The 13,191-nt window shown below is 37.0% G+C and overlaps 1 protein-coding gene across 50 annotated transcripts in view; it reads left to right on the top strand.

The window, feature by feature from the left end:
- ANK2 (ankyrin 2) overlaps positions 1 to 13,191 on the top strand; it is a 669,482-nt gene that overhangs the window by 515,011 nt on the left and 141,280 nt on the right. For all 50 annotated transcript variants that reach the window (XM_053901307.1, XM_053901312.1, XM_053901304.1 and 47 more), the window contains one exon: positions 10,438 to 10,536. In XM_053901307.1, the coding sequence (XP_053757282.1) occupies positions 10,438 to 10,536 (99 nt within the window). The remainder of the gene's footprint in view (positions 1 to 10,437; positions 10,537 to 13,191) is intronic.

Raw genomic sequence — 13,191 nt, 5'->3', positions numbered from 1 at the left:
GTAAAATAGTTTACATGTTTTCTTGGTTATGTATCCATGAGGAGCTGAAAGCAGGGATTATGGTAGATCTAGTGTGAATACAGTATTTTCAGTGGTGTTTCTGATTGCTAGCAATACCCAGATATGATAAAATAGTGTCCGTCAAATATACTGCTGAAGCACATGGCAGTATAGTATAGTAGAAAAAGCATGAGCTTTAGAATTAGTTATATGTACGTTCAAATCCCAGCTCCACATTCTGAATAGTGTGGAACTTAATACCTGTGAATGTCTATTTCCTTGAGTTGTACAGAGATCTATTACTTACTTCACTGGAAAAATCTTTACACCTAAGAGAACACTTGCACATTCTTCATCAAGCAGTTCATGATAATTCCATTACTGTCATTAGGTAGAGCTTCCCTGCTTATCTCTAGCGAATGGCTTAGGAGAAAATGGAAGTCAACTAATCCCTCAGTTACTAGATAAAAGCAGGGTGTTCTCTGTGACAATCTGATCTCAGTTGAAGGGAACAGCTGAGGGGAGTGGAAGGAGCACTGGGTTTGGAGTCCTCTGGAGTTCAGACCCTGATTGCACCATTTGTGAGTATGTCTTTGGGTGAATGGTTGCCAGCTACAGTCTTCTCTGTTAAATGACCCCAATAGCACAGTTGTGGGGATCAAACAAGATGACATGGTAAATATTCCATAAAGTAGAACCCCCTTCAAAAGATTTAAAACATTAATCATTTTAATGTCATTTAATAGTTTAGCTATAATCCTTTAAAGAGGACCTTTGGAGAGAAGAAGGTGGTTAAAAATAACCCCTAGTATCTTAACCTTGGTAAAGAACTGCCAAGTTCAAATCACCTTAGAAAATTCATATGGTATTTTAATTAATAAAATTCCTTCTTCACTACCAAACAAGTGTATAATCGTATCTATTGTTCTTTTGCCCTAACTACACCCCCAGAGTACACAAAATAGTCTTTATTTTTGTGACTACAATTAATACCCATTGTTTGTTGTTTTTTTTTTAAATCCTTTGCAGCTGTGCATTTACGTTATATTTAGGGAAATAATTTGAATCATCCTGGCCTTAAAGCTGGATGATAATTTGGGGATTCTTCCCAGCCTTGTCGCTCATAATGCTAGTTCAAAGGAAGAAGATGATACATGGTATCTGGGATGGTAGCTAGAGGAGTAATTGCCAACCTGTGCTAACCACTGTGTGATGAAGAGTTTCCTAGGAAGTCATGGCTAAGTCTACTGAAGAATTCTGCTCTGTGAAAAAACCTAAATCTTGATACTGACCTTCCTGCAAAAGACAAAAGCCTTCATCAGAAGGGGAATTCTACTTTTGCAAGTTCAAACCCAGTGCTATCTATAACCATTTTCATATTCTACGGTTGGAATTGGGTATATAATTTGTTGATTAGTTTTCTAGTGGATATGAAAAGTATATGTAGTACTCTTAGAAAACTGGCAAAAGGCACATGGCATTAGGGGTATTATAAAGCTTTAAAGCTGTAATTTTCAAATTCTCTTAGATTATAGATTGCTCCATTTAAGCAAATATGCACGAGTGACCTACTTCACTCTTTCTTTCTTATAAATGCAAAGACTTAATCTTTTCCAATTGCAAAATACGATAAAGAAGGGTAACACATGACTACCATATTAGGTTGCTTTGTCTTTGTGTTTTGTCAAAGTTATATGAAAATAACTGTCTAGGATATGAATTCCTTTCCTAAAAACAAAGGAATCAGTGTAGAATATGAGTGGTAAGAGGTTGGCAAGGTAAACCATGGTCAGATCATGTATGACCTTGTTGGACATTGTGTCAGCTAGCAATTGCTCATAACAAATTGTTTCCAAACTCAGTGGCTTAAAACAGCAATAAACTCTACGATCATAACACTTTCCGTGGATCAGGAATTTAATAGTGGCTTAGCTATGCGATCATGGCTCTGAGTTTTTCATGAGGTTGTGATGAAAACGTTGACCATCTGAAGGGTTTCCTAGGGCTCGAAGATTCACTACCAAGGTGGTTTTTCACATAGTTGGCAAGTTGGTGCTAGTTGTTGGTGGGAGGTCTCAATTCCTGCTCACCCGCTTCTCTCCACAGGCTGCTGGAATGTCATCGTGACTTGGCAGCTCATTACCTCCAGAGCAGGTGATCCAAAAGAGAGCAAGGCAATAAGCCAGTCACTTTTAAACCCTAGTCTCAAAGTCATACACAGTTGTTTCCACCACAATCTGTGTGCACTGAAACTGAATTACTAAGTTGGCCCACACTCAAAGAAAGGGGAAATAGGCTTTACCTTTTGAAGGGAGGCATGTCAAAGAATTTGAAGACATATTTTAAGACCCCTGCAGGCATAAAAAGGAACTTGGTTTCTTTTTTTGTTGTTGTTTATTTATTTATTTATTTATTTTGTTGTTATTTATTTATTTATTTTGAGAGAGAGAGAGAGAGAGAGAGTGAGCACAAATGGGGGGTGGGGGCAGAGAAAGAGGAAGAGAGAGAATCCCAAGGAGGCTATGTACTGTCAGTACAGATTCTCACGAATTATGAGATCATGACCTGAGCCAAAATCAAGAGTCGGACACTCAATTGACTAAGCCACCCAGGAGTCTCAGGAACCTGGTTCCTGTTCTACTTTATTCACTCACCCATTTAAATATTTATTGAACATCTGCTCTGTACTGAGAATTGCTTTGGGCATTGAATAAGGCCTCTCAGAGAGGGTGATGCTTATATCAAGGCCTGAAAGATGAGAAGGAAAGGGTAAAGCAAGCATCCCTGCATGAACTGTGTCCATTTACCTTCTATTCTCTCCTTAATCTGTGTAACTGGCCAGTCCACCTGGTGGTGCACTCAGTCTCTGCGTTAAAATTTCCTCAACTATAAAATGACGAGTTTCCTTTCAGCTACAGCATTTTCATCTATGAAAATATGGCAAGTTTTTTAATCATTAAAAATTTAATGATAATGATTTAATAAGTTTAGCTGCATAAGACCAAGAGTTAAGACAGGTAAAATAACAATGACTAGTGTTCAGAGATACACCATTTGAAATTTCCATAATCACTGTCCACTCTTAGCTTATGCTTGATCCATGAAATCACCTAAAGTATATCTTTACCTAGGTGGTGATGTGAATTTCAGTTTTCTTTGTTATCTGTCTGGTTAAGAATTAAAAAATTTTTTAAACATACATAAATATAAATATATACAAATTTTTTTAAAAAAGAATTTTTAAACCTGTAAAACATTTTTTCAAGGTGCATTCTTGCATTGGCTTTTACTCATCTTTGGTAATTTTGCTTACTGTTCTTTTACTATTCACTAGATTTGTTATTAGGCTTGGGGAACAGAATTCCCCAAGTGAAATGTGTACCTACAGCAAATGCACTGAGAATTCTCATACAAACACCACATTTCTTGAGAGATGGGGAAAATGAAACCAGAAAATAATAGCAAATAACATTTTCTTTTCTGTAGATCTACTGTCTTGATTTCATTAAGGCCTCCTAATTTCTTCTCAGATCTATGTGCTTGAGCCAAAAGTACCTTTTTTCATGGTACTAATTGCTCGCTCTTTAGTGATCTGATAGCACTTTTTTTGTGCTTCTTTGGAAATTAGTATGTATTGAGCCAACTATATATATATATATATATATATATATATATATATATATCAATATTGATATATCAATATATCAATAATATCAATATATATATCAATATTGATATATCAATATCAATATATCAATACAATATGTCAATATATATGTATATATATCAATATACATATATATATACATATATATATATATATTAGTATGTATTTGCTCAATAATATGTATTGAGCTACAGATGGTCCTATATATGTGTATTCTGTGAACTCTGTTATATTTTCTGTTCATGAGGACATAAACAATACTATATGCATATTCATTACTCTCAAGACGTCTCATCTAAGTGCCTAAGTAACAAACTGTGGACTAAACCTGGTGCTATAAAAAGACCCTCTGAATTGAATAGTAACATTGACTCCAGTTAATATTAGAGTAATTTGATATGATCAATCTTTCAAGTCATCCAATTGATAAATCTCCATTTGTGTAAGGAGAGAATAAGGTTATATGTGGTGATAGAATTAAGTCTGAAAAGTTAAGATCTTAAAAATTGCTAATGATGATAGTTCTTAGAATTTTTTTTATTTTGGTCCTTGTCCCAATCATTGATTCTAAATCATTTATTGCTTTGCATACTGACATTATTTGTCTCTGTATAATTGCTTTGAAATGATATACAAATATCAATAGATCTACTTATTTTAAAAATGTTCTGAAAAGCTTCAATAAATCTACATTTGATAGGTAGATACATAAATAGTAGCTCATGTTCATTTAATTTTCCAAGATAATCCAATTACCTAAAGAAATTCTCACCAGCAGCTGAAATCTGATCACTGGGTTGTAGTTATATCACTAATAAAAACAGGGAAACATTTTTTGTAATATTACAAGGGTTTGAATTCTTGAAACAGCATAATTTCTGGATTTAAGAAGACTGTTATAACCTCAATGATATGAGAAATATTATTCGGTATGATCAATCTTTAAGTAGAATATAAATACATAAATACTAAATTACATTTTAAAATATCAAAATCATATTAATATTCCTAATCCTCATTTCTCAGCTGGATTATTGTAAAAACCTTATTAGTACTTTTCCAGACTATACTCTGGCCATTTTCCAATTCATTCTCCTCAATCCTGGTAAATTAATCTTTCTTTTTTTTTAAGTCTATTTATTTTGAGAGAGAGAGTGAGTGTGCACACGAGCAGGGGAGGGGCAGAGAAAGAAGGGGAGAGAGAATCCCAAGCAGACTCTTGCAGACTCAGGGCTTGAACTCATGAACTGTGAGATCACGACCTAAGCCAAAATCAAGAGTGGGATGCTTAACCCACTGAGCCACCCAGGTACCCCAAATGAATCTCTTTAAAATGGAAATGTGATCATGCCAAACCCCAGTTTAAAACCGTGATTCCCGTCTTCCGAATAAAATTCAGACTCCTTAGCATGACACATGGGAACTGATTCCTGCCTGTGTCAGCCTCCTCCTGCTGCTAGCCACATTGAGTTATTTGCAGATCCCTAGATGTTCAGTGTTTTCTCATGGGGTTTCCGCTGTTTGAAGTCCCTTTCCTGCGTCTATGCCTAACTTCAGTTTTCGTGATTCAATTCAAACCAAATCACTCCCCTTGTCTACCAAAGTGTCACTTCCAGTGACTTCCTTTGGATATGATTTCCTTACCCAGTTTAGTTCTGTGCTCTTCTGTGTTCTCTTTATATCCCTCATGTAACTTCTCTCTTTCTTTCTTTCTTTTTCTTTCTTTCTTCCTTCCTTCCTTCCTTCCTTCCTTCCTTCCTTCCTTCCTTCGTTCTTTCTTTCTTTCTTTCTTTCTTTCTTTCTTTCTTTCTTTCTTTCTTTCTTAGAGAAACGAATTCTATATGTGTTCACTGAACTGTAACATAGTAGTTTCCTCATTTGCCCATCTCAGTCTCTGGACTGTGAGCTCCTAATTAACAGGAACTTTGCCTTTCCTCTCTGAATCACGATGCCAAACACAATGCCTGGCAGTAAAGAGTCACCCAACACATTTTTGTTGAATAAATATACATGAGTGGCAATGGAGACGAATAATGTTAAAATATTTAATAACTGGTTGGTAGAGGCACCTACTGGTCATGCTGTTAATTATCATAACAGCTGATAATTTGGTGCTTGTTAGCATCCTCCTAGTATCAGCCCAGGTTGTGGATCTCTTTGACTTTTTTATACCAACAAGAAGAAAATACATATACTTTTATACCTACCTGCAGCCAGACTATTTTAGAAAGGCATGGAGACATAATACATTGGAAAGCACCTGGAAGCATGGACACAGGCCAGTAATCCTGTGTTATTAATCTATTTATATGCAGAGATAAAAGCTTTCCTGTAAAATTCACAGTGCTGTTAAAAGGCTGCAGTGCCCTGTCCCAATTACTCAGAGGCATGTTTCACATTTTCTGGTGGAGTATTTCTTGTTAAGTAGTATCAGGAAGCTAGGGAAGGATAATTTCCCATGTCTTTGGGACCTGTAGTAAATCTTTATTGCCTTCTTACTTCACATATTTGTAACAGTAAATAGCTCCCTCCCTCCCTCGCCTAGCCAAGATGTTGTTTTGGCTCAGGCTTCCTTCATCTTTTAAATGTACTATCACAAATACTACAAATTCTGAGCGTCACCAGAGTGGACGCTCTGAAACGCAGATGTGATCACGGCCCTTCCTGCCCTAAACCATTCATTTGCTCTGCATCACCGATAACAACATTCTTCAGGTAATTTCAAAAATTGAGCTTTTTAAAAATTGCAGGTGCTTTGGCTTCACCCATGGAGACTCCAGTTCAGCAGAGACACTTTCACTTCACTTATTAGCTGTGAGATTTTGGCCAAGTTACCCAACTATCTGAGCCTCAGCTGCCTCAGTTCAAGTGGGGCGAAGAGGGATGCCTGGGTGGCTCAGTTGGTGGAGCATGGGACTCTTGATCTGGAGGTCATGAGTTTGAGCCCTACTTTGGATGTAGAGTTTACTTTAAAAAAAAAAAAAGGATATGGCAGTACCAATGTTGCAGCAATATTTTAAGTATTAGAGATAGTATTAGGCCATTTAATGTATCATTCAAACTGAGACACTATTAATTATTACTCCAGGGTACTATACATAAACTTAGACATAAACTTAGACTGTCCCAGACAAACAGACACATACATGATCACAGTAATTAGAGGTGACATCGAAATCATCTCTCATAGTGAATAGCATATAGCAGAAGTTCAATAAATTATTTTTATTGTTATTGTTCTTCATATCTGTATCCCCTATACTGCTGAAAGCCCTTGCATGCTGAGGCAGTGTCACCAGACACAAATGGGATTCATGGTGTGCTCTAATCAAGATCCTGAATGTTTGTCCCTGCCCTTTCTCCCCTCCCCTATATGCTATATACTGATATTTCCCCCTTTTCTTTCTCTACCACTAACCCACTATTAACACTTGCAGAGCCCAGGGCATGAATGGAAAAGAGGCCTGCTTACAATATACTTTTTTTTAAAGCTTATTATTTATTTTGAGAGAGAGAGAGAAAGCACGAGTGGGCAGAGGGGCAGGGAGAGAGGAGAGAGAGAATCGCAAGCATGCTCCGTGCTGTAAGTACAGAGCCCAACTTGGGGCTTGATCTCATGAACCGTGCAATCATGAGCTGAGCTAAAATCAAGAGTCAGATGCTTAACAGACTGAGCCACCCAGGTGCCCCTACAATATACTTTTTAAATTAAAAGCTATACATCAAGTTAACTTTAAATAAGTATCTCCTATCTTCCTATCTTGACAAATATATCCTTATAACAATATGACGGGTCCAAATTTAGACTTCTCAGAAATCTTGGAGTTCCACACAGGATTGTGGCTGGTGGCAGGGTGGGGGCGGGGGTGGTACTGATTCTAAACCCTGGCCTACAGCGGATTCCTCTTCTTGGCCCATCCCTGGATCCATCCTCCCCATAGAGCATCATGTGTAAAGGTGTGAACACCCTGACCTGCACCTACTACTCTGACCTTCCCTAGCAAACAGCTCGTGGGGTGTCTATTAGATTCCTGTTGCTGCTGTAACAAATTGCCACAAATTCAGTGACTTAAAATAACACAGATTTGTTATTTTATAATTTTAGAAGTCTGAGATTAGGTTTAGGACTAAAACCAAGGTGCTGCCCCTGCTGGTTCTTTCTGGAGGCTCTAAGTAAAAATCTCTTTGGATCACGTCCCCTTCTTCCATTTTCAAAGCCAGCAGTATGGTGTCTTTTCTCCTCTCTGATCTCCTGCCTCCTTCTTATAAAAACCCTGTGATTATGTTACACCCAGCTGAACAATCCAGGATAATCTCCCCACCTCAAGATCCGTAACCTAATCACACCTGTAAAGTTCCTTTTGACATATAAGGTAGCATCTACAACTTCCAGAGATTAGAGTGAGGACATATTTGGGGGCCATTGGTCAGTCTGTCGCATGGTGTGCATGGCACAGACCTTTTGGAGAATGAACCCAAAGAAGAAGTCTGAGCAAGCACTGGAACCATGCTGGGGGCTGCTTAGTCAAGGATTATGGGTAACTTCATGCCTAATGTGTGGTCTGGAAGCAGGAGAGCTGCAGGATCAGGATGGACATGTCCCTTTGGGCCTCTGAATCCCTACCCTGTTCAAATAGAGGAGGCCCCCTCTAAAGCCCAGGACCCAGGGTGGGAGGCTAAGAATGGCACATTTTTTTTTCCCTATTGATGTGGCAACCACGGTCTATCTCCCTTTCTCCTGATCTACATCCAAGATTCTGTCAGAGGAAAACATGTAAGCAAAGTGTTTTACTCTATTAAAAGTTCTGTTTCGTCTTTTTTTTTCTTTGCATCCTGCCTTTTCCTTGTCATGAAAGAGCCCCATTCCACACCCACTCATTGTTTTTAACCACACTCACTGGCTTTCCCTTCCTTTGAATCTCTAATTCCGTCCTTCCGCCACCTCTTCAGTGTTCTTAAAATACCCAAGATTTCACCTGTTTGCTATGTTTTAAAAAAATATGCTATCCAACTAGCAAGCTATTCCTGCATCCTACAAAATTGTCAATTCATTCCTTTGACAATATTTCTTAGTTTAAAAATGTCCTCCTCTTTTGAAGTCTGCAGATTTTCTTTTGTAATCAAATTTAAAATTTCTTTTCTTATTCTACTTCTATATTCTGTATTTTTATATTTTGCCAGATCTTGGCCATCTTAAATAATGTTGCCACACTTAAACGATGCATATAGAAGAATTTTTCAAAACAGTTATTTTTTTCTCCTTTTATGGTTTTGAAAATCCCTTGTTTTTGCTTATTCTCATTGATGCATAGAATTTTTCAGGGAATCAACAACGCGTAAGGCTCTGACATTGTTCTGGGAGAATTGTTAGATTTAAGAGTTTTTGTAGTGTCCCATGTTTTCTATTTTTTTACGAAGTCGTTTTTTAATGAGATGTTACCTATTGCAAAGGATCTGATGAAAAGAAAATTTGCCAATTTAAACTTAATTTTAAACTCAAGCTGTACAATTTCAGTGATTCTTTTAACCATGACTATGTAATAATGTTATAATATTACCATAGTATATGTTTCATGAAGGCAGATGTCTGTCTTATTTATCAGTGTATCCCAGTGATGTCCCAGCTACCAGTGGCTGGATTTTAGTAAATAACTGAATACATGAATATGGGAATTAATGAATGATAGAATTTCAGAATGGCTTTAAAAATAATATAAAGATGTTCAGTATAAACCATATTACTTCAATCAGAATACTGAAATTTAGATTTTTTTAAAAACCTTTTCAATCAGATTTGCAATCACTCCTAGCCTAGTCTGGAATGAGTAATAATTTATACCTTTAAAAGTGCTAATTAAACTACATACATTCAAGATAATGGTAGCCTATTTAAATAGTTTATGATTTAATAAAGTACAGAAGATTGGGGTCCCTGGGTGGCTCAGTTGGTTCAGCTTCAGACTCTTGATTTTAGCTTAGGTCATGATCTCACCGTTTGTGAGTTTGAGCCTTGTATTAGGCTCTGCACTGACACCGTGGGGCCTGCTTGAGATTCTCTGTCTCCCTGTCTCTCTGCCTCTCTCTCTCTCTCTCTCATAAATAAGTCAGTAAACATTTTTTTAAAAAGTATAGGAGAGGGGCATCTGGGTGGCTCAGTCAGTTAAAGGTTTCGGCTTCAGTTCAGGTCGTGATCTCGCGGTTGTTGGGTTTGAGCCCCACGTCAGGTGCTGTGCTGACACCTTGGAGCCTGGAGCCTGCTTTGGATTCTGTGTCTCCCTTTCTCTCTGCCCCCCTGCCCCCAACTCACACTCTATCTCTCTCTAAGAAATAGATAAACATTAAAAATTTTAATTAAAAAAGTACAGAAGATACTATATAAATATTATTTTATAAATACACTACATATAATGAGAATTTATATGTATGCCATAGGATTATATTAAAATTCTAAATATCTTTAGTTTTAACAGGGTGAGGTAATGGGAAATGTAAATCTCTAGAACTGAAGTGAAGGTAGGGAATTTGGTAAATATTGTTTCCATATCACTTTGTCCTCATTCTTTTAGGAATTATGTGTAGGAATTGGTTCACTTTGATTATAGCTAGTTTTATAATAGTAAATATATGTATACTACATTGTGAAGATGTGTTATATGTATCATCATTTCAAAAGTTTACCTCATAGTATTCTCTCTTTCCTTTTCTGGTATTCTTCCCTGGTTTAAACTTTACAAATGATTAAAGATGTCTTTTTTATTGTTTGCCCTCAGAATGGCTTCACTCCTTTATACATGGCTGCCCAAGAGAACCACATTGATGTTGTAAAATATTTGCTTGAAAATGGAGCTAATCAGAGCACTGCTACTGAGGTAAGACTGCCAACCCAGAGGTTCAAATTCTTTGGTCTTAATGTCCATATTCTTTTTATCCAGCTGCAAAGGATCTCCATTATCTCGTCTAAAATATGCTAGAATGTTCATGGGGCACCTGGGTGGCTCAGTTAGTTAAGCATCTGACTTTGGCTCAGGTCATGATCGGGCTCTGTGCTGACAGCTCAGAGCCTGGAGCCTGCTTCAGATTCTGTGTCTCCCTCTCTCTGCCCCTCCCCTGCTCATGCTCTCTCTCTCTCTCTCTCAAATAATAAACATTAAAAAAAATTTTTTTAAGTAATAAAATATGCTAGGAGTGTTCATGTTACTTGTGTAATGTACAATGATGGCCATGAACAAAGGACCCAGTGCACACAGTTGAATGAGTTTATGCCTTGATTTGGGATTCATGCCAACTTATTCTTACATGAACTCATGCTTCCATCAATTTGCCATTCTCTCGGTTTTGGGAGTTTTTATACTATTTTAAAATCAGATTACAGTAAATCCTTTCCATCTCTTTTCATCACTATTGTATCTGTTAGGATCCAGTTTAATTCTCTAAATGAACAATTTTTAACGATCAGAAATTATTCATAGGTATTTGTGTTAGCACAATTTTATGAGGAATGTGTGACAAAAATAAAGCTGTTCACATTTTCTGAAGCGCAAATTATGGCATATAGTTGTATGACTATGATTATAGCAACAATTAAATAGGATGTTCAAAGTCCATTTAGTATCAAAACATTCAGGACATCTAGACATAAGAAAGGGTTAGAGTGGGCCAGTTTAGAACATCACTTTCCTTTTCAAACTATGCATGTCCTCCAAGAAACAGACTTGCTTTGTTATTTGCTTTCTCATTTTTGCGTAGGCACGTTAAGGAGCAAGTTCAGTGGTTGCTTAGAACTGTGATTTCTAAGCGATCCTCCAGAAACCCTTGAGTTTGGAGAAACTGTCTCCAAACCACCACTGTGAGGTAGTGCCTCGTGGGGCCAAAGCTTGGAAGTGAGTGACACAGAGAAGGGAAAAAAGCTCCACTGGGTCATGCCACTCCTCACCCCTTTCAACCAGATTATGCAGGCTGTGTTTTTCCTTTCTCATATTTTGTGCCTCCACTGATAGAACTTTAAAACTCCTGGCTTGGAGTGAGAGATGATTGATAGATGCTTGCCCTCCAGAAACTAAGTTGGTAACTTTTGACGTCTATTAAGGACTTCTTTCTTTCTGAACGATTAAGTCTTTAGGTGAAATAAACATGAATTCCTTTCTATCCTGCCCTGGGGGAAGAGATCATCATAATCTATTAAATCCATTTCCAGTCCCTTTGGCAGAAAACTTTTTATGGAGCCAATTGCAATAACTTTCTGACAGCTTATTCTTGTTACTTAAAAAAAAAACAATCCCAAGAAACCACTATTAATGGGGCCATGTTTCTTATTTGTTTATGACTGGAAAACACAACTGCCCAATGTAAAATGATTTCAAGTTCTGTATTTAACACACAGGTTTTGCACTCTTACCATGTGGGTAAAGTGTGATTTTTATGATTTGAGGCCTTTTTTTTTTTCTTTTTTCCTGAGACACTAATTATGTCAATGAGTAGCATATGACTATCTTCAGGTAAATCTTGAGTAACTATGTGAGACTCTATCTCTGTATCAGGACAACTGAGAAATGTACCAAAATAAGGAAATCTGTGTCTGTTTTATTTTAGTTTCTTGAATGCAGAATCACTTCCCCCAAGAAACCATCACAGTCCAGAGTTCTAGTCACCAGATAGATTTATTATTTCTAGTGTATGGTTTAGAGAAATTCTGCTTGCTGGTATTCATAGCTGTCTCAAGGCTGCTTTGGTGTAGCTCTCTGTAGCATTTCAGTCTGGTTCCAAAAACATCCCTTTATATACACTGCATCAGCAGAGGCCATGTTGCACTGTGATTCTCAAAAAATGAAAACCCTCTATGATTTCTACACAAAAATGCAGCTTTTGCAAGTGAATCGTATGAGGTTTGAAGCTTAGCTTAGACATGTGTATGCTTGTTGCTTAAGTTTTTAATCACTTAAATAACTAGAATTAATTTTTAACTGACTGGACATATATAAGCTTAGTTGATTAATCCCCCCCTTCCCTTTGCTGGCCCTAATGATTATCAAGTAACACGCATATGGGCATTCCCTTTTAGTCTCTCGTTCTGTAAAACTTACCATGTTTCCAGGGCTTTAGGACTGATTACTGTTTGATATTTTATATTGTATTGCCAGATACCTTGTACAGTCTCATGTGCACACGTGTGAATATGCCTAAAGAAGACATTTCCTCTGTGCCCAAAAGTAGCCCTAATTTGTAAAAATTAACTACTAATCAAGACATTGTGACCACTTTAAAAACCAGATAATCATGAGATTATTCAATACTTCCATGAAACTCATGTTTGAAAATAAATCTTTAAATATTTGAAATTTCCCATAATTATAGCAATTAGCATTGGTAAATAAACGATGAAAAATGAAGCTACTGAATTTTCATATGGGTTTCCTTTTTCATGGAGTTAGTTGAGGTGCTTGAAAAAATCATTTCAAATATTCACCCTTCTCTCATGAAGCATAGAATAGAATGAAATCCATGTGGTAGACATCGAAAGTTAAATT

Source organism: Panthera pardus, unplaced genomic scaffold, assembly GCF_024362965.1.
Source record: "Panthera pardus isolate Hobbes unplaced genomic scaffold, ASM2436296v1 HiC_scaffold_13, whole genome shotgun sequence".
Classification (NCBI taxonomy): Eukaryota; Metazoa; Chordata; class Mammalia; order Carnivora; family Felidae; genus Panthera; species Panthera pardus.
This window is presented reverse-complemented; position numbering and strand designations above follow the sequence as displayed.